Here is a 20,538-nt window from a genome sequence, read left to right as displayed (position 1 = left end):
AATTAAGAAAATTGCTCTGTGTCAGACACTCTGACCATGCAGCTCTACCCTCAAACTCTTAGCGTGTTCCTATATGCGTTTGGGTCTGCCCCACATGCAGCTGCTTTAAGAGTGTTGCTCAAGCGGTGAAGAAAATGAGTGGGACGGGAAATGACAGGCAGCTGGGGAGAAGCAGAGAGGGATTTGGAGCTTGTAAAAATGAAAATGAAGGACAGGGAATCGGGGAAAAAAAAAGTGACAGGACTCAGGAACAGAGAGAGAATGAGGGCCAACCGAGGAGGAGAGGATAAGCACGTGGAGGACAGGAAGAAGAGCAGCACCACAGAGAGCAGAGGGAACATGAGAACACGAGATCTCGATAACCAACAGTTTTTTTCCCACTGTTGCTGTGGTGTGTTGCGTAACAGCGCCGCGATACGAAGGTTGGCTGTGTGTGTGTTTGTGTGTCCAGCGCTGCTCTACCAGGACAAGACCTGCTGAGATCTGTTTACAATGTCCCCTGCATTGCTGAACGGTGTGTGTGTGTGTGTGTGTTACTTGCTGTTTAAGTGTTTCCTGAGATCATAACTCAGGAGTGAGTGAAGGAGACGGAGGAGAGTAAAGAAATAACAGTGAATGGGCCTCTGGGAAAAACAAAAGGTTGGGTCAAGTAAGGAGCAGGAGCCAAGGAGAAACATGATCAGATTGGAAAACTGATACACTGTGTTAGGCATGAATATACTGTCATACTGTACTGTACTCGCCAGAACACCACAGGTTCAAGATGCAAAGTCGAGCCCCTGCAATTATACACACATTCAGTGGAATAAAAGAATAGTTTGCAGCTGGTTAGCTTAGCTTAGCATAATGATTGAACACATGGGGAAACAGCTGTTTTACCAGGGGTCGTGTGGCCGACTATTTCTTTTCGGAAAGTGTTATTTTGTTCCAAAGAGTCTTCTGCCTTATCCCCCCATGTGGTGCTGTAATTAGCTAGTTCTCATTGCCAGAAGGTGTCCTTGAGATTGCCAGAAAGAATGTGATTAAGGTGTGAGAAGGTCTGTTTTAACCCGAATGATGACCTTTTTCCAAACTTAACTAGTAGATTAACCTAACCAACTAACTTCAACTATGAAGTGACAATTACAAAAACAGGTGACAGTAACAAGTAAACAAGTCTAAAGTAATATTACAATGTAGATTTTTTGTTTCACACAGGACGCAAACCCTGGGCTCAGAAAGTTCCGTGTTTAACCTATTCATCCATCATCATCGCATTATTTACCTTTTAGAGTCTCCACCATTTGCCTGGCAACTTGTCCCGACAAAAATATAGTCCACTCTATAAAATGCAGACATTTTTCCAATTCCGTTTTTGTCTTTGTTTAATAAACGTGACATAATGTGCAAATAACTGAGCAATAGAAGGACTAGAGGGCCAAATATATGAATGTCATCAATCTTCTCATGTAACTTGACGCGGGAAAGTGACAAGGGAAATTTCCCAAACAGCAAGAATAAACAAACAATTAAAAAAGATTAGACCAGTAGGAGGGTAAACAGGGTGACATTCTGTAAAAGTCGGGAGCTGAACTTGTCACGAGTCACTGTTTATAATGACTCAACGTGCTGTGCCGTCACAACGCTCCAGAGTCAGTTTTTCATGCCCTGCATCAGTCATCAGCACTAATGTGTCTTTGCGGCGTTGACAAACTTCTTCATGATGTAATGGCCGACGTCATGCCTTTATTTCACTGCCAGTCTCCATGCAGCATCCATGTGCTGGGGGGATATTTCATTCAAGAAGAGCTGAAGACCATAACAATTTCCGTTTATAGATGTGAGCTGACTTCACATGGGCAGAGGCAACATTTCTCTTCTACAAAGATCAAAGAGTGAAAAATCAATGATGGAGGGAAAATAAATGAGGCTGCTGGACTGTGTAAAGAAGAAGCTTGTATTCACTCTCCTGCATTCACCATGAATGCAGCTGACGAGAGAGCAAAATGCAATTAATTAGCCAGAAGTTGCATCGTTATGCCGAGGGAAAATGTAATAATGAGCTGCTTTTAAAATTCTTTGAACTTTTGCGGCACTGACCCAAATATCTGATGACGCAGGCATGGATGTTGACGCTTGTTGTCATTTACCAGCTGTTCAAGGTGCCTGGAGCTCAACTCATCAGACTGACTGAAGAGCTGCGGGTCTGAAGCTGCAATCCGCTGCAAAGCTCTGGAGCGTAAACATCTTGTGAAGGGTGTCGTTACCGGAAGGCCGAACTGTCACTGAGCGCAGCTGAGATCATGATGGATGTGAAGGCAATCAGCTTGACTTAATATACAAATATCAACAGAAAGCAATATCTTTGATGCAGACATGATCACACTCTGCTGCCCCACAACCCTCCGAAGTGTCAGTTTATGCTATAAAGAAGTCCATCCATCCATCCATTTTCTTCCGCTTATCCGGGGCCGGGTCGCGGGGGCAGCTGCCTGAGCAGGGACACCCAGACTTCCCTCTCCCCGGATACTGCCTCCAGCTCTTCCGGGAGGACCCCAAGGCGTTCCCTGGCCAGCTGAGTGACATAGTCACACCAGCGTGTCCTGGGTCTTCCTCGGGGTCTCCTCCCGGAGGGACATGCCAGGAACACCTCCCGAGGGAGGCGTCCCGGGGGCATCCGAAACAGATGCCCGAGCCACCTCAGCTGGCTCCTCTCGATGTGGAGGAGCAGCGGCTCTACTCTGAGCTCCTCCCGGGTGACAGAGCTCTTCACCCTATCTCTAAGGGAGCGCCCTGCCACCCTGCGGAGGAAACTCATTTCGGCCGCTTGTATCCGGGATCTTATTCTTTCGGTCATGACCCAGAGTTCATGGCCATAGGTGAGGGTCGGAACGTAGATTGACTGGTAAATCGAGAGCTTCGCCTTTCGGCTCAGCTCTCTCTTCACCACGACAGACCGATACAAAGACCGCATTACTGCGGCCGCTGCACCGATCCGTCTGTCAATCTCACGCTCCGTCCTTCCCTCACTCGTGAACAAGACCCCAAGATACTTAAACTCCTCCACTTGAGGCAGGAACTCTCCTCCCACCTGGAGGGAGCAGGCCACCTTTTTCCGGTCGAGAACCATGGCCTCGGATTTGGAGGTGCTGATTCTCATCCCAGCCGCTTCACACTCGGCTGCAAACCGCCCCAGGGCATGCTGGAGGTCCCGGCTCGAAGGAGCCAACAAGACCACGTCATCCGCGAAAAGCAGAGACGAGATCCATTGGCTCCCGAACCAGATCCCCTCCGGCCCGTGGCTGCGCCTAGAAATTCTGTCCATAAAAGTAATGAACAGAACCGGTGACAAAGGGCAGCCCTGCCGGAGTCCAACATGCACTGGGAACAGGTCTGACTTACTGCCGGCAATGCGAACCAGGCTCCTGCTCCGGCAGTACAGGGACCGCACAGCCCTTAACAGAGGGCCCCCGACCCCGTACTCCCGGAGCACCCCCCACAGTATGCCACGAGGGACACGGTCGAATGCCTTCTCCAAGTCCACAAAACACATGTGGACTGGTTGGGCAAACTCCCATGAACCCTCGAGCACCCTGCGGAGGGTATAGAGCTGGTCCAGTGTTCCACGGCCAGGACGAAAACCGCATTGTTCCTCCTGGATCCGAGGTTCGACTATCAGCCGAATTCTCCTCTCCAGTACCCTGGAATAGACTTTCCCGGGGAGGCTGAGGAGTGTGATCCCCCGATAGTTGGAGCACACCCTCCGGTCCCCCTTTTTAAATAGGGGGACCACCACCCCGGTCTGCCAGTCCAGAGGCACTGTCCCCGACTGCCACGCGATGCTGTAGAGACGTGTCAGCCAAGACAGCCCCACAACATCCAGAGACTTGAGGTACTCAGGGCGGATCTCATCCACCCCCGGTGCTTTGCCACTGAGGAGCTGCTATAAAGAAGTCTCTATTTTAATGATTTCAAAGACATGACATTAAACACATTTTTGTCTTTGAGAGAAATGTCACACTGGACATTGCACCGCTCCGGACATGAACATGTCAAGGTTTATCTGTCCCTTGAGTGTTTTGAGGTTGAACTCCTTTACCGAGTGTAAAATCACTACAGGAGAACAAAGTGCACAATCAAAAACATCAGACATTTTGTCTCCATGACCCAAACACACACTTGAGAAGTAGATCACCACATAGATCTTACAGTAAAGCAATGACATAGGGAGTAAAACTGAAGAACCCTGTTGATAAAATACACTGTGTCAGCAATGAAATGTGTAAAAATGTGCTATGCAATCTGCACAGAGGTTGCTCTTCTAGTCCACATGCAAAATGGCAATTTCAAGAATAGATGCTAAAACCACGAGTATGACTACGACTCCGCTGCTAACTGCATCCGATCCAATCAAATCAAATATGCCTTGTTGTCGCTGGCATGTCTTGGCTCTGTCTGTTCTCAGATCAGCTGTGGCTTTTAACAGGCTGTGCGTGGATTTAGCGAGATAGTGTTACTAAGGATCCACACAACATGCTGCATCAAAGTTTAAGTATGAATCACATGTTTAAGGCCAAATCTTGTTCCTATCAATAGCATCAGACGGCTGTGTGAGCTAACAACCATATTTAAGACCATACAGGATCATAACTAAGCCAATTTTTCATTTTTGGGACTCTTGATGCCATGAGTGCTTTGGCAACACATTATGTACAGGACAGCTCAGGTTTAGTTTCCATGAGAACCTGCTGTATGATGTGAATTGAATGTTCCTGGACCTGTTTCATGCTGGTGGACACTGCAGGATCAAAAGCAGTGATGCAGACAAACAAAAAGTCAGAAATAATACCCGATGTCTGCGTCCAGATCACATCAACGGGCTCTTCCCTATATCGATCCACCGGGGCGGTTTTGGTCAGCTGTCTCAGCCTGCACAGTAACTGTATTTCCACACATGCCTCTGTGTGTTTCATTCTCACGGTCAGAGCATATCACGAGGAGGTCACAGAACCATGCAAAGACGGACAGAGAGAGACGGAGAGAGGGGAAAAAAGGCGAACCAACAGGTGTTTTAAGCCCCTCGCTGACACTTTCTCCATCTGTTGCTCACTATCTTTCTTCACCCCATTCTTCCTTAATCTCCTATTTATTTGGTGCAGCACGCTCTCATCGTCCATGTCATGGTATTTCATGTCTTCTTTCTGCCCAAATTCTTGAACCTGTTTTGACTTCTGCCCCCCCCCCCTTCTTATCTTTTATCTTGCCTCATGTTACAACACAGTGGCTGCAGAATACAACATTTCTGCCTATTTGCATTTAAATGTCAATTTAAATTGTGTGGGCTGCTGGTGATGCTGATACACTCAACAGCTATGTGTGTGTGTCACAGATGAGGGGTGTGAGCTTTGGAAGGTGAATGCAGCTATTTTCTCCTCCACTTCTCCTCAAACCAATCATTAGATGTTTTCATTTCCATATGAGCTCAGTTTTTCCCTCTATCTGTATGTGTGATCGAAAAAGCAGTTGATGTTGTTGGTGATGTCATGTTTTTGCATGCGTGTGTGCGTGTGTGTCCACACCCCTGTTATCAGTCTGTGCCAGATATCCCTCGTCCCTCGGTTAGGAATTAAGAGTAAGAGAGAGCGAGAGAGGAGTCTGACGGAGAATGTTAAGAATACAGTGAGGTGGTGGTGAGGTTTTTGGATTTTTCAATAGTATCAAATATGCGTATGTGAAGTGAGTGTTCAGTCAAAAGTGACTTAAGCCATTTTGTAGGCTGAATCCATCTCGAATGAAAGTATTTACAGATTCTCTTGTCTCCTGTGATGTTAAACAGAACATGTTTTTGGATTTGGACTATAAAACTTGACCATATTATCTTATTGCAGATATATCAGTAACAGTGTACATTCACGATATTTATTCACTGATCATTTTTTTTACCTAATTACAAATTTTAATCTGTAAGTGAGTCTTTTCTAACCTGGGTTTAGAGTTCAAGGGAACTGGTGACAGACTAGCTGTCTGTAGCAGGCCTTTATGGTTTCAAGTGTTGCATGTTTTTCTGCACAGGAGGAAGTAAAGAAGTGAACAACACATGAACCTTTCAGTCCTTTATCCTTTCCTACTACTAATCAACATGAAATATAAATAAATAGAATAACCCCCCGGCGATAATATTGTCTATCGTGCTTCTCCTGTGGGACAATATTGTGGCTGATTAGCTAGTGATTTCAGCACAGAGAGCTAGATTTAAGTGCATTTAGAAACAGTATCTCTATTACACAAGTTCATTTTTTACACTGTTAAATGTCCCACTCAATATACTTTTTCATAAAAAAGCATCCCAAAATAAAAAAAAAAGAAAGGGATCTGTGTCATTGTTGATTATTCTTTTTTAACAACATTTTCAGAAATCAATATCTGTTTTATTCATCCAATATAAGTGAGACTTTAAAGACGTCAGCTTGGACACTGTGACATTTCATTAATAAATAAAACAATCATCATTTCCGGCTCTTTATGTGTCTTTATTTAAAACCTCCGGTCCCCAGAGTGGTTAAGACTTCCAGTGACATCATCGAGACACAAACATGCACTGTACCAGAGGCCTCATAGATGTCACCAGGCCAACAGATTTATGTATCTGTGTGTGTGTGTGTGTGTGTGTGTGTGTGTGTGCAGCAGATGGTTAAAATTCCTCTCTCCACTTTCCGAGGCATTATGAATGAATTAGCGAGGATTCCTGTCTCCTGAGATGCACACTAACCTCACCTCACACCCATACAAACTCAGCCTCCCCCTCCAGTTGAGTCAAGTTACTCAAGCATCTACAGAATTGCTATCACATCTACTCAAGAAACGGATGGCTGCAATTAAACTGATCCACGTGCGAACTGAGCGGAGCACAGCAGGGCCAGAGGGCCACTAGGAACGAATGCCTGTGTTATTCAAAGTGTGTGTGAACACTGCGTGGATCGATGTGTGGGAATGTATTGCTGCACTCACAGATGTGAGACACTCAAACTGAACATGTGAAGGGGCTGACGGTGGGAGAAATGGGCAGGAGAGAGAATAACAACACATGGATAGACCTGTGACACCGCTCAGTTGTTACAACTGTGAGCTCGCTGGTCACAAGCACAGAAACTACACACCTGTTGCAAAGCTCTCTTCACTGCTTTGAAGGACTTCTCAGTCAAACAATAAAGAGGTTTAGCAATGATACATTTCTTTGTGCCTGCCTCTTAAGCTCTCTGTCTTTGTTTCTCTTCTTTTCTCTATCTCTCTCTTTCATATTTGTTGGCGATGACGCTGAGTGGGCAGCACATAGATCGATCCTCGGCCTGGCTACAGCCGACCTACGCTCCACTGAAATTCCCACATCCAACAACTGATACTTAAAAGATGTGATTGAAAAAACCACACCAATGAAGAAGCAGAGCTAGTGTAATGTTCACTGACGCTATTTGTTGGGAAAGGCCCCAAAATCCAAAAGCTCAAGAAACTTTTTTAAATATTAGTTCCAGATGATTGTAAGTTGGCAGGCCTGTTTTCCTATATTCTGACCCAGTAAGGGCTATATAAAAGTAGTGCAATCTATAAATGATGCTGAAGATTTGGGTCAAGCTTCTCGGTTACAAGATTTACAATTTGTGGATGGGAGGCGTTCAGTAAAGAAATGTTACAGCTTCACATTATGTATAATTATGGTTTGGGGGATAATAATAAACTTTATTTGAGTAGGACTTTTCCATAGTACAGAAAGTCCAAAAAATTTAGGAATATAAAGTTGTATACATTTATTTTAAGTCAACGAGGTTACAAGATCAGTCCATATCATTTGAGTGAGTGCAGGTACATGGCTACACAAAAGTGTATGGTGGAGCCAGACCACGCACTGCTTCAAGAGTAATGAGTAATACCTGAAAATCAGTTCTAATCAACTGAAAACCAATGCAAAGAGATTGTAATGTTTTAATCTAGTGGTCTCTATTTTTTCTAAATCTCTAAAGTGAAAACTGCCATACAATCAAAAACTGGATTAGAGTGAAATATCAGGGTTTTCTTCATTGTATTGGGGGAAGCTATTACACAACTTATTAAGGTTGTTCCTGATTTGACGGATAAAATGAGTGGTGTGTCATTGGCTTAAAAATTAAAAGAAATGTCAAGAGTCTGTAACATTTTGCCAAGTGCAAGTTTATATACACGAAAGGGGGACCTAGAACGGAGCCTTGAGGAACTCCACAATTAGGAGGCGCTATACTGCGAAAGGTAGGAGATAAACCAGCAGCAGTGTCGACAGCTCATAGCTTGTCTCTTAGATGACAAATCAAGATATTATGATCTACTATATCGAATGTAAAGCCTGAACCCACTTCAAGGTTTTACCCCTACCCCTCGTTCTTGAGTGAACCCCTCGCCCTTCACAACAGAGTTAAAAAGGGTAATGAAACCTCCCCATATGAAATAGGACACCGCTCATATATCATCCGTTGACGCTGATGGGGTTTATGGTATGACTGGACATTTCCAACATGGCATCTTTCCCTGTGGCCATCCTGGTATGATTACAAGGTCATTTACAGTTTATATGATGGAGATAGGAATGCATGGGCACTCACAATTTGTTCACAATTTGATGCGATCAGTAAAAAAGAAAACCTGCTTTGTTACCAACTGCTAACATAAGCATTGCTTTTGGAGACTAACATTAGTAACCTGTGCTTGTAACCTGCCAGTCTGCACTGATACAAGTGGAGTGGTACCAACTGACAGCTAACAGCAGAGAGTTCTCATAACCCTCGATTTGAAGTGTTTTTTTTCAATATGAAAACCGTCAGTTCGGAGGGCCATGCTCACCCTACCTCTCTATCTCAACAAGAATCTGGACACCCTGCCTCTCGACAAGAACGTGCAAAAAAAAGAGTGGTAGGTCTAAGTGGTAGGGGCGAGGGCTACACTGGGATTGGGCCAAAGGCTTGATTTGCTGTCCAAGTAAAAGAATCATATTTGTTGTTGTCCAAGTCCAACTGCGCCCACAGAGAGACAGTCGGGTCAACATCTTCTGGTTTAACAAGGGCAGCGTTTGAATATATTATCAGCTCTGCATGTACAGATAATACATGGAGACACAGCTGTGCTCACACTCACACACACACACACTCTCTCACACACACATTTAATACAATACACTCGATTGTTCATGTCCCTCCTACATTAATTTACTAATTCAACCCTTTCTGTTCCTTAATCCCCCAGACACATACACACCCTCCTTCCCTAGTTGTGACCCTTCCACGTCCTGCAGGCCGTGCTTTTACTCCAGGAATTTGGTGTACTCTCCCTCCAACACACACACAGACACACGCACAGAATCCAGACCCCTGCGTCTTGATGTAACGCAGTTGGTATTTAAAAGGGGGGGGGGTGTTTCTCTTGAGCGCTGGCTCCAGATGTTGGTAGAGGATTACTGACTGACTCTCACCAAGGTTCAGTCACTCTAAAAACAAATCTATGCAAAAACTCGTATTTCGTCTGATATTCCGAGAAAAGGCCAAAATATTCTCTTTGTGCAAAATGGGAAACTTTTGTCCGTTGATGACAGGTTAAATAAATGTTAACCAAATGAAATGCCTTCTGTCTGCCAAAAGGAAACACTTGACATTGTTTCCATGCTCCCACATCTTCCTCAACTGTACAGCTACTGTTCTGCATGCACAACCTCAAACGCCTCGTTTTTACAAAGCAACAAGGAACAAGCTCAGATATGCGCAACCCCCCTCCAGCACGTCTGGGAGGCAGGCAGAAATGGAGCGCAGATGATCACACGGGCCGAAGCGCTGACTACCTCCAGACGACTCCTGCGCTGTGTGACGTTACATTAGAGCTGACAGGGGACATCTTTTTCCGATTATCCAGGGCAAAATGAGAAACTGAATTGGGAACAGGACAAGGAGGAGATGTCATGGAGCCTGGCCTGAGCCATCATCTCGTTTCGTGCTATTGGAAATTAATGGCCAGAGATGATTGTTGTGCTAACGGCAGCCCAAGATCCGCAAAACCAGAGAGACATTGAAAAGATAATGTTCCAATCAAGAAATTACTGCGGTTTGCCTCGTCATGACAGTCATCATCTTCACGACATCTGCAAGGGACGGAGGACAAACTGAGACAGAGATTAGAAATGATGTCTGCTGCTGTTGTGGGTCTATTTAGAGCTGAAAGTCAGTGGAAAAGAGCCGAGTGTCCGACACATGTCTGATGCAGCACGTTCACAGCGTTCATCAGACTGACTGCTACAGAACGTCTCACTTTTCTCCTGTTTACTGTCAGCAAAGACATCTCTTCTGTTGCTCTCTCTCAGAGGTCAAGAATGCTACTATTTGTGTTTATTTAAGCCTGACCCCTCAGACCTCCTTCCCCGACCCTGAAAGACTGGGCTCTCCGTCCATGTCGTTCTCACGCAGATCTCCTTCACTCAAATACTACAAAGATGCACATGCGTGAGGATTCTGTAGTTCTCTGGTGGGAGGATTTAGTGAAAACCGTTCTCTCTTGCGCACTTCAACTCCATGTTTGACTTGTTTAGTCTCAGCGGGCGTTTAGCTGGAAATCAGTTTGTTAAGGTTTCACCGCCTGTGACACACGTGTGTCCTCCCATAGCTGAGCGCAAATGTGCACATAAACCTGTACCGGTGGTGTGAGTACATATATCATGCAACGCAATATATCATGAATCTTTATACGTCACACACAGCTGTATTACATTCTTGACTGTGCAGCGACACACATAGACCACCTCCACAAACACACACCCCTCCCCTCTCTGTAACTGGTTTAACAGATGTGTGTGTGTGTGTGCTTTATAGGCAACAGATGATAACAGGACCCTACACATCCTACACACGATGCAGTGAAGTTTATTAGAACACAAAGTTCTGTTCACAGCTGGGATCATCTGGGCTACCGCGACTGATCCATGCTGTTCTGTGTCTGACATTTTAGGGCATTTAGCGGATGCTTTTGTCCAAAGCGACTTACAGTAATTCATATGTACATTCATACACTGATGGCAGTGGCTGCCATGCAAGGTGTTGACCAGCACATCAGAAGCAGTTTGGGGTTCATTATCTTGCCCAAGGACACTTAGATGTGCGGACCAGGGGAATCGAACCAGTGACCTTCCAATAATAAGACGCTGGCTTTACCCCTGAGCCACAGCCTCCCTGACTTGAACCTTATCATGCGCTCCGAAGGAAACTTTCAATAAAGGTCAAACTCATTAAGGACATGGTGTCCTGTGCCCTTTTCTCTTTGTCTCTCTTCGCCTTTCTCTCACACTTCACATTAATTTTTCACTTTACCAGAATTTTCCACGTGTGTCTTTCCAGCGCACTGATCCTGATGCTGGCTGTTACCATAGCAACGACTTTCCGTGTACTTCCTAACAAGCCCGGTGTTACACCAAGCAGGAGTGCGGCGGGAATGGAAAGAACAACAACAAAAGACCACAATGTGTGTGTGTGTGTGTGTGTGTGTGTGTATGGTGGAGGTCTTGCCACCAACCGAGAGGGAAAATTCAGCCCAGGGGGAGGCTGGAGAGGAGAGAACCAGAGACAATATCTCTCTCAAAATGTGACCACTTCCATAAAACAAGCCAGGAACATGTCTGTCTCTATATCTTTCAGTCCGTCTGCAAGGCACAATATCTGTGTTACGTGTTGACACATAACCTGATTTCCTCCTCATGTGATGTTCAGTTAACATGCATTAAACGGACAGCCAGCCTGTGAGTTGCGCGCGATGTCAGCAACAAGCACACACACAAAAAAGACGCAGGGATGCAAATTCTCCTTGCAATGAAGGGAAAACTGTACGTTTTGCTGAAATATGTAGCCATTTTGTAGCAGATCCTTTTAATGTGTAATTATGTATGTGACCAATATTTCCACTCATGATTAATCTGCTGATTAGTTTCATAATCATTCGTTGGTAAGACATCAGAAAATGTTAAAAAATGCACAATATTTTAGAATCAATTGATGTCATCACTGTTTCTCCCGGCAATGGTCCAAAATCCAAAGATGTTCAATTTATTAAAATTCAAGACAGAGAAAAACAGTTTTCACTACGAAAAACAAAACAGAGAGACCATTTTTTTTTTTTGCAGGTACATTTTTTGTGCTTGTCTGTCATCGAGTTAAAAAAAGCCTCTGGTGAGAAAGTGACACCTGACACTTTATCTTGAGCTTCCCTTGTAATGACACACCCACATGAACCACCTCAGTGCATGTGTGTGTGCTAAGGGGAGAAAACAGGCAGGGTGGCAGAGCCCTGACACCTCAGGTGTGTGTAGAGGTAAGAGGATACTCATACTGTTCTTGTCCTTGAAATGTCCGCCTTTCTCCCGGGGAGCAGGCACAGACAGACCTGAGCATCACTCATTTTTTTTTCTGTTTAATGTGTTTGCTGGCTCCCAATGTGCCTCCACGGAAATGACTGAGTGAGAAAATTGTTTGAGCGATGATAGTTAAGAGAGAGACTGCTGCTGAGCTCATGTTTCAATTTGACGCAATTACTACTTTCTTGTAGGCAACTGGACTTGTTTCAGTTTCTTGAAGACGTTTCACCTCTCATCCAAGAGGCCTCTTCAGTCCTTCTGTTGTTTTCAAGGAGAAAGCGAACTGATCTACGTGCTGTTTTGATTCTTGTTTTTTTCTGCCAGCAACTCGCGTGTTAAAATGTTAAAACCCAGAGAGGTCTGTAATTTTATTCAAGGCGAGTGCATTCTATTCTATCACTAGTATATATCCCCTTTGTCTCCTCTCTCAGATAAAACATCAGAGAGGGAGGAAGGAAGTCGCTGGACGAGACTCAACGTAACAGGCATAAAACTTTAAAGCATTACCTCCTCCGTGAACATTTCTGGGTCACTTAAGATTTTCATCTGCAATGGCTGCGGTAGAAACGATGCAGACAACAACTCCCATGATCCCGCTGCTTCACAACATCGAAATAAGTCTTTTGGTTTTGTCTTGATTTAAAGGCCCTCGGGCGGCAGGAATGACATACTGTGCATTTAAGAATACAATAGGCTGACTACATTGGGTCAGAATTGACCCCTGAGCCTTGAGACACAACTGCAACAACACAGCAGCTTTCAGCCACACACAAGCCCCTTCCCTTGCCAGGCTTAAATAAGGTTGTGTAGTTTACTGTCGGTCACTGTCAACATTAACGTCCTATTAAGGCCTGAAAATTGAATTTCTAACAGCCTAATATGACTCAACTGTAATCCTGTTGTGTCGGAGACCTTGGTGAAGAAATTAGCAAAATAAAGAAAAATGGCTTTTGTCGACGGTGTATAGTTTGTTATGTTGAATTAGGAATGCAATATGAGAATGGACAATGGAGAGCATGAGGGCACAATGTTTCTATAAGAACTGCATATTGCAAGTAGACCCAAGAGGGTAAACAGACACAGACACACACACACACACACACACACACACACACACACACACACACACACACACACACACACACACACGCAGGCAAACAAAAAAGGAACCTGGGGGATGAGTGGTCATAAAACTGAGTGAAAATACAGGCAGTGTCATGTAACCTGGGGAACTCACACAAACACACAAGACCCTGAATGGAGTTATTTACAGCACAAATGTGCAAGTGATTATAGTTGCAGAAAAGGTTAATGTCTACGTGTCTCTAACTGTGACCCCGTACATGCTCAGGAGTGTGTGTGTGGAGCGTCTCTGCTGCGCGTCCTTCAGGGTATTACACTGCAATCTGTAGCTGCAGAGATTCCTGCTGCTTCGACAGCGAGGAGAGGGGAAAGAAAACAAACTGTAAAACTTCCTCAAGTTTTGCTGACACTGTTTGGCATTCGGTTCCACCGCCGTATTTCTAACGTCTTCATATTCCCCGTGTAGCAGCGTTTTGACACTGTGGGCCCTCTGACAAAACTTAGACAACTGACAACTGAATTTCAGCAAATTGGGCTCATTTAAAGTATGCTGAATCAGCTATTAGCAGTACCTGTTTGAAATGTACACATGGATATACAAAACAACTATCACTATAATACTTTAATATGGAAGAAAACTTTAAAATCTGGCAACTCTAAGGCAAGTTCTGGAGTTATAAGAAGCATCTTTTCTATTATTTCGACGTGGATTTATGGACTTTTTAATGGTCAACATCAGTGATAATGAAATTTTTGAGGAAGTGCATGTCATCTTAAATCGAAACATTTTTGTACCATGTCTGTGTCCAGATTCGAGTTACAACTCAGAGGCGTGGCATGCATTGTGACGCAAACTGCAGTAACCACATGCCTCCCTGAGCTCCATGACCTGTGTGTCTCAACTGCTACTGTTGCTCCAACTCCTGAACGTGTTGACAAGCGGACCAAACTACAACTAACTAACTGTCCCTTTCACTTAAGGCAGCATATTTGTTTCAGAATGCTCCCCTGAAGAGGCATGTCTCACAGTTGGAAACCCTTTGCTCTGAAGTCAAATTCAATTTTCAAATCCAATCTGCTCAAAGTGAAATGGAATGGAAGCACTGCAAAATGAAACAGTATGACCCCTGTTGTACTTAATCCTATTGCTCATCAGCCTGGTGGTCGGATGTTTACAGTTTCTTTTTTTTACTATCCTCAGCACAGGGCAAACTATTGGAAACATATAGCTCACATAGATGTGCACATACACACCCGACCTCACTGACATACTGGCACATGCACAGGCAAGCCAAGTCCTATGAAATCCCTTCAACAGCAACCTCCCCTCGCTGTGTGACTCCACACTCCCCACTGAGGGGGGCCCACTTCCTGAAACTCCTTCCAACAAATCTTCAAGGTTGTTATTGGCTGTTCCCATTCCTGGGTTTCCTTAAGTCCAAATGCTGCCTGCTCTCTGTCTCTCCATCTCTCCCCCATTCTTTTTCTCCTGCTTTTTCTAGAGAACAAAAATGTGAGAAGTAATGTGCTGCGCTCAGCAGTCTCGCTCTCCTACTGATCAGAATGAGCGAAACGAAACATCTCACAGCAAACTGAGTTGTCTTTTCCAGCTGTGACAGACAGAGGGACACCAGGACGAAGAACTTGGATGAATTCTTCGTCCTGGCGCAACAATTGGTCACTTGTTGATTGATGGTATCAGTGTGGGTCAGTCTGTTTCCCCCTCTGCTTTTTGTCCTGATACTGTATCGATTGCCAAAGCTCCTTGCCAGCCACATGGACGAACGACTACTACAAAACACACATAATGCTGTATGAGCGTGCAGTGGCAAAACTGAGTCTGCATATCTGCAGTACTGCTTCCTTTGAGATCTAACAGAGAGACAGAGACATCCAACTCTTTGCAGACGATCAAAGTACCAGTCCATTGTTATAGGAGGGTTGCATTGTCCTAGTTCGAACAGGAGGCAATTTATTTATGGTCAAATCAATGTTCCTACAGCAGCTCATACATTGTCCTCCAATTTTCCTGCTTTTGCACTGCTAATGCCTTTTGGCTCATCCTGCTAAACCCTTCTTTCCATTCTTTCATTAGAGTCATTAAAGTCAGAGAGAAACGAGAGACCTCTGAGCATTTGCCTGAGCCTCAGCGGGGCCAATCTGACCCCTCCGAGCACTGGGATTACTCTCCACAGGTCACAAAAGCGAGAGCTGAAACAAAGACACACACACACATTAGGATTTTAACTGATTGGCCCTGTCACTGCCCTTTAGGAACAGTGCCTAAGTGCCGCTCGCATATTGGCAGGACAAAGCTAAGTGAAAACACATGTTGTGTAAATGCAGAAAGCAGAAGTGGAGCGGCCTCGTCTCGCTGCGAGGGACCATGTGAAACCAAAGCTGATCAGATCGCTGCGTTCCAGGAGAGACAGAGCCGGGCGGAAACACATCCTGTTTTCCATGTCGACATGGACTAATCAAACAGTGAATTGGAAAAAAACAAAAAAACAAAAAATGTATCAAGTGACCACTGAGCTCTGGGCAACCAACTGTGACAAAGAGCATGTGTAAACAAACACAGGAAGACGAGATGTGAATGACCTGAAGAAAAAAAAACCCTCTGGAATATTATTTCACAATCAATGCAACATCTGTAATAGAAAAGCATTTATTCATCTAGTTTTTACGATTTCTGCGGACTTCCTGTTCTGCAGAGTCACTGCGTTGTCCATCGCCAGATTCCTAACATCTGACGGCTCAGTCCCTCTGACCTCTCTGGCCCTCTTTGACCCCTAAATCAACATCTGGAATGCGTTCAGCTAGCCATGTTCTTCCCTCGGGACACAGACACACACACACACACACATACACAAATTTAGAGATGGACACACATGCATGAAAGGCTGCAGATCAAGATGGAAACTGGCATGACATCTACTAATCTAATCTGAAACTGGTAAAGCAGCAAGAAAACAAGTCCGGGGTGAAAGCATGGCTCTGAGCTGAGAGGAGTCTGTTCAAAGGGTTGACTCACCGCAATCTGTTGGCTAATACGTTGAGTATTTTTAACTCTTGTGTTTGGGACTTGACAGGTCTCTAAGAATGCTTTGTTTACTGCAAGTGTCTGAGAAAGCTTGTGTTGTTAGGCTAAAGCTGGTTACTTGTTGGCCTACTAAGGAGGAGGCGTGTTAGTGAGGCCTTGTCATCTTGTTCACGCTGAGCTAACTTCGTATTACTAACAGTTCAGTTCAGTTGCAACAAGACGTAACCTCATGTCTTAACAGGATGGTTAGACATTTTGAAAAAAATTAGGCTCACTTGTGCATGAGGAGACTTTATGTTGGGAGGTGGAGGGGATGGTCGCGGTGTGACAGCTGACAAGCCAGAGACCACAGTTCGAGATGGCGTTTCACCATTTGTAAAAGTCAAACTAGTGAATATTTTAACAGGACATCGGGACATTTCCCGGCAGTCTTTGTGGCGACAAAAGCAGGTAAGACAAACCACGATCTTTACCTGACTCTAACCAAGTGGTTTTTGTGTCTTACCCTGGCCAGACTGTGAACACAATGTTGTCAAAAGATCAAATTGAAAATTTAACATAATAGATCAATACTCCTTACAAAAAGCATTACAGAAAACCAATCTAGACGTTAGCCCACACTGTTCAATCCGGTTGTTGTAAGAATATACCTGAGTGCACAGTCCTCACAGTAAGAAGAAAATGATAAAAGATCATGATGGTAACACAGCTGCTGTTGTTTACTCTTGATCACACATGTCCTGTCTGGGTCAGGGGCCAGCTTACCTTCTTCGCAGCCTTAGACGGTGACCTCCTGGTGGGCTTCTGCACCTGGCCGCTCAGTGTGACCGGCTGCTTGGACACCGAGCCGTTCTCCCGCTTCTTGCTGGGGGAGGAGGGGACTGAGGACGGGGAAGGGGAGGGGGAGGCTGGTGGAGAGGAGGAGGAAGGAGGCCTGGCCCCGATGACGGCCATCTCCTCTGTGGCTGTGAGGCGCAGGCTGCGCAGACTTTCGTGCGTCTCTTGGTCCACCACCAGCAACCTGGTCTCATTGTCCAAGGCTTTGATCCGCTGTACCACCTGAAGGACGGGATAGGATGGCATGACACATGGTTGTGATTTAATAGTCTGTTTGATTACATGCGTGTCAATGAGCAAGCGAGACCAGTCCAAACGCAACAGAGACAACATTACTCTGTTAACCAGCTTCCCTAGAATTAGAGTCTGTGCTCGAGCATTTTTAACACATTCATGGTTTTCTTTGACATGTGATGGATGTGCAGTGTCAAACACTGATCGATGTTGTTATTGCATAATAGAAAGTGAAGGATTTGAACTGTGGAAGTTTGTTGCTTCACTTAAAATCTCCCGAAATGACAGAAAACTAGACACCTTTGGTTCTGCTGTCAGACGAAACAGATATTTGATGTGAACTGTGTTGGTACTTGTCACTGTTTTCATTCAAATGGACATAATCAAGAATATAATCACACCTTATAAAATGGTCGTTGGGGTGAGTAAGAGTAAAAGCACAGCTCTCTCTCTCTCTCTCTCTTTCTCTCTCTCTCTCTTTCAACATGATGGGCAGAGTGGAGGTTTTTTCAGATGTGGCCTCTCAGTTCAGATGCTGGTATACATCATTATCTGACAACACAAGGCACGAAGCAGGGATGTGATGCCCTCTGCCCTTTGAGTTAACCAGGATCAAAGACACCACGGCAGAAGAAACTCAATAATCAACAGGTTTGCTCCTCTGTGTCTGTGAGCCTGGGAACCTGATTATCCGAGCCTGCTGTCTCAGAGTGAAACAAAACCACGCACAAACAGAGGTAGAGACAGTTTGTCAGTGGTGTATTTTACACTGGCTGATTTATATTTAGAGAGCTCTTGGCATTTACAGGACAGAACGTGTAAACATTCACCAGGGAGCCTCTGATTGTCACAAGGAGAGAAGTGGATTTCTGGAACAGTCTTCTCAGCCTGCCTGCAGTCCTTTATCAGTGCAAGAGGAGGCTCTGTATGTTTATCTCATGAAATTACTCATGTGACATCAACTATAGCAAAAGAGGGGTTTTTAATCAAAGTGGTTTCATGTGGGCAAACTGTCGGGCCAAAGTTTCCAAGGCATCATGTCAGGAGGAAGGTGGCCACACAGTGTCAGGACGCACCAGCTGGTGTGACCTGTTGATACACCCTCATCCTGCAAGGTACAAGCACACATATGAATGCACATCTACTTGCCTGGTGGTGTGTCTCCTTCTCCACGTTAGCGCCATTCACTGCCACCACACGGTCCCCAGCGCGCAGCCCCGACGCTTCTGCAGGGGAGCCGGGCTCCACTTTGCGGATGAACTGTCCGCTCTTCCCTTTCTCTCCATGCAAGTGAAATCCATACCCGGTCTCCCCTTTTACCATGAGACAAAGCCGTGGTTTCAGCTCGCTGGTCATTTCCCACCGTCGTTTTTTAAAAACCTCGTGCAGTGTTCGGTCCAAGTGTGATTGATCAGAATGCAAAGATGAGAGTTTAGGAGAGCGGGCGCAGGGCTAAACTTCCACAGAACATATCTGCCCGATGCGCACGCTTTCCCCCATATTAGAGAAACACACAGAACACGATGTAAACAGCTCCAAATGCACTTCAGAAAAAGAAATCCCACTGTAGAAAATACATGCAGCGGAGGGCAGCAAAGTAAAAGTTTGAGAAAACGATGATGCGATGAGTCCTCCAGATCGTGTGTCTTGTGTCGCGCACTGCTGGCGACTCCAAAACTGATCCCTGGCAGCACGCACAGACTTCAACAGCGCATCATCGCAGATGCCGCAGGCGTGTTAAAGTCCAAATGATCCACTGAGCTCCCTTCTCCTCGGACCTTAATCCATAACAACCGTGCGGTGAATATGCATGCAGTTATACTGTAGTTTTTCGCAGGGTTAGCGCGTTGTGCGCAATAGCACCACCTCCCTCCGGTCAGGCTACCTGTTTGTTTCTGTGAGCAAACTGAAATATTCAGGGCACTGTCAGAGGATCCACAGTGGTTCAACACTGCCCCTGGGTGGGAGGAAAGGGTTTGTAAAAAATGTCCTATAAACTAAAGAAGACGATACCAAAGCAAATGCGCACCACATATACTGTCATACATAGCCCACTGCATGTGGTCCTTTATATTAATCAATCCTTTATTATTATCTCTCAGCTGCATAGTATTAGTTCATGCGCCAATGGTGACATTAATTTAAACCTCTCTGACCCTTTGAACCCTGAGATGACTGCCTGTTGAACTGCAGACAGGACGGAGGATTTGACCAAATCAAAATTAATTGACACTAATTAAATTTTTAATTAGGGTTAGTAACTCCTTGGCCGGAGACAAGTGCTTATTATGTTAGATGCACTACTCACCATTAACTGGTGATGTTCATTCCTAACAACCTTTAATTGATCATTGATCATTCCTTGATTTCAGGCAGCGTTGCTGTTCACCACTGTGACCACTGGAGGGCAGTGACACTTAGGTTAACTATCACGGCACTTCTATTTTGAAAATATATACATGTCGTACTAGTATATTACTTTTATTCTGAAAAGTTTGACCGGATTTATTATTTAAATAATTATTAAAGATGATAGTGCCTTGATAGCTGACTTAAGTGTATTTTACTCAGTAATTTCATAAAATGAAATATAATAAGATATTATTCAATTGTGGGGCGGCTGTAGCTCAGTGGGTAAAGCTGGTGGACCAGTGATTGGAACGTCGCTGGTTCGAATCCCGGCTCCCCGGGGTGGAACTGAGCTACGTGTGGAAGTATCCTTGAGCAAGAAACTGAACCCCAAAATTGCTCCTGATGTGCAGTCGGCACCCTGTGGGGCAGCCTCTGCCATCAGTAAGGGTCCTGCGATGAGCTGGCAACTCATCCAGGGTGTACCCTGGCCTTTGCCCATCGAGTAACTGGATTTGGCCCCCGCAACCCCTTGAAAAAGGGGCGATAAAGCGGTAACATACCAGTGACACTGATTTAATTGTAACATTTTGTAAAGTAATAAATG

At 45.0% G+C, this 20,538-nt stretch overlaps 1 protein-coding gene across 1 annotated transcript in view; it reads right to left on the bottom strand.

Annotated features, from left to right (window-relative positions):
• Nucleotides 1-19,473, bottom strand: part of LOC115576060 (Na(+)/H(+) exchange regulatory cofactor NHE-RF2) — a 34,864-nt gene extending 15,391 nt beyond the window's left edge. Inside the window, exons 1-2 of the mRNA XM_030408553.1 lie at nucleotides 18,732-19,473; nucleotides 17,277-17,570 (exon numbers count right to left, since the gene is read on the bottom strand). Coding sequence (XP_030264413.1) covers nucleotides 17,277-17,570; nucleotides 18,732-18,938 — 501 coding nt within the window. The 5' untranslated portion in view covers nucleotides 18,939-19,473. The remainder of the gene's footprint in view (nucleotides 1-17,276; nucleotides 17,571-18,731) is intronic.
• Nucleotides 19,474-20,538: the final 1,065 nt, after the last annotated feature.

Source organism: Sparus aurata, chromosome 23, assembly GCF_900880675.1.
Source record: "Sparus aurata chromosome 23, fSpaAur1.1, whole genome shotgun sequence".
Lineage (NCBI taxonomy): Eukaryota > Metazoa > Chordata > Actinopteri > Spariformes > Sparidae > Sparus > Sparus aurata.
The sequence above is the reverse complement of the archived record's forward strand: the minus strand, read 5'-3'. Positions and strand labels throughout refer to the sequence as shown.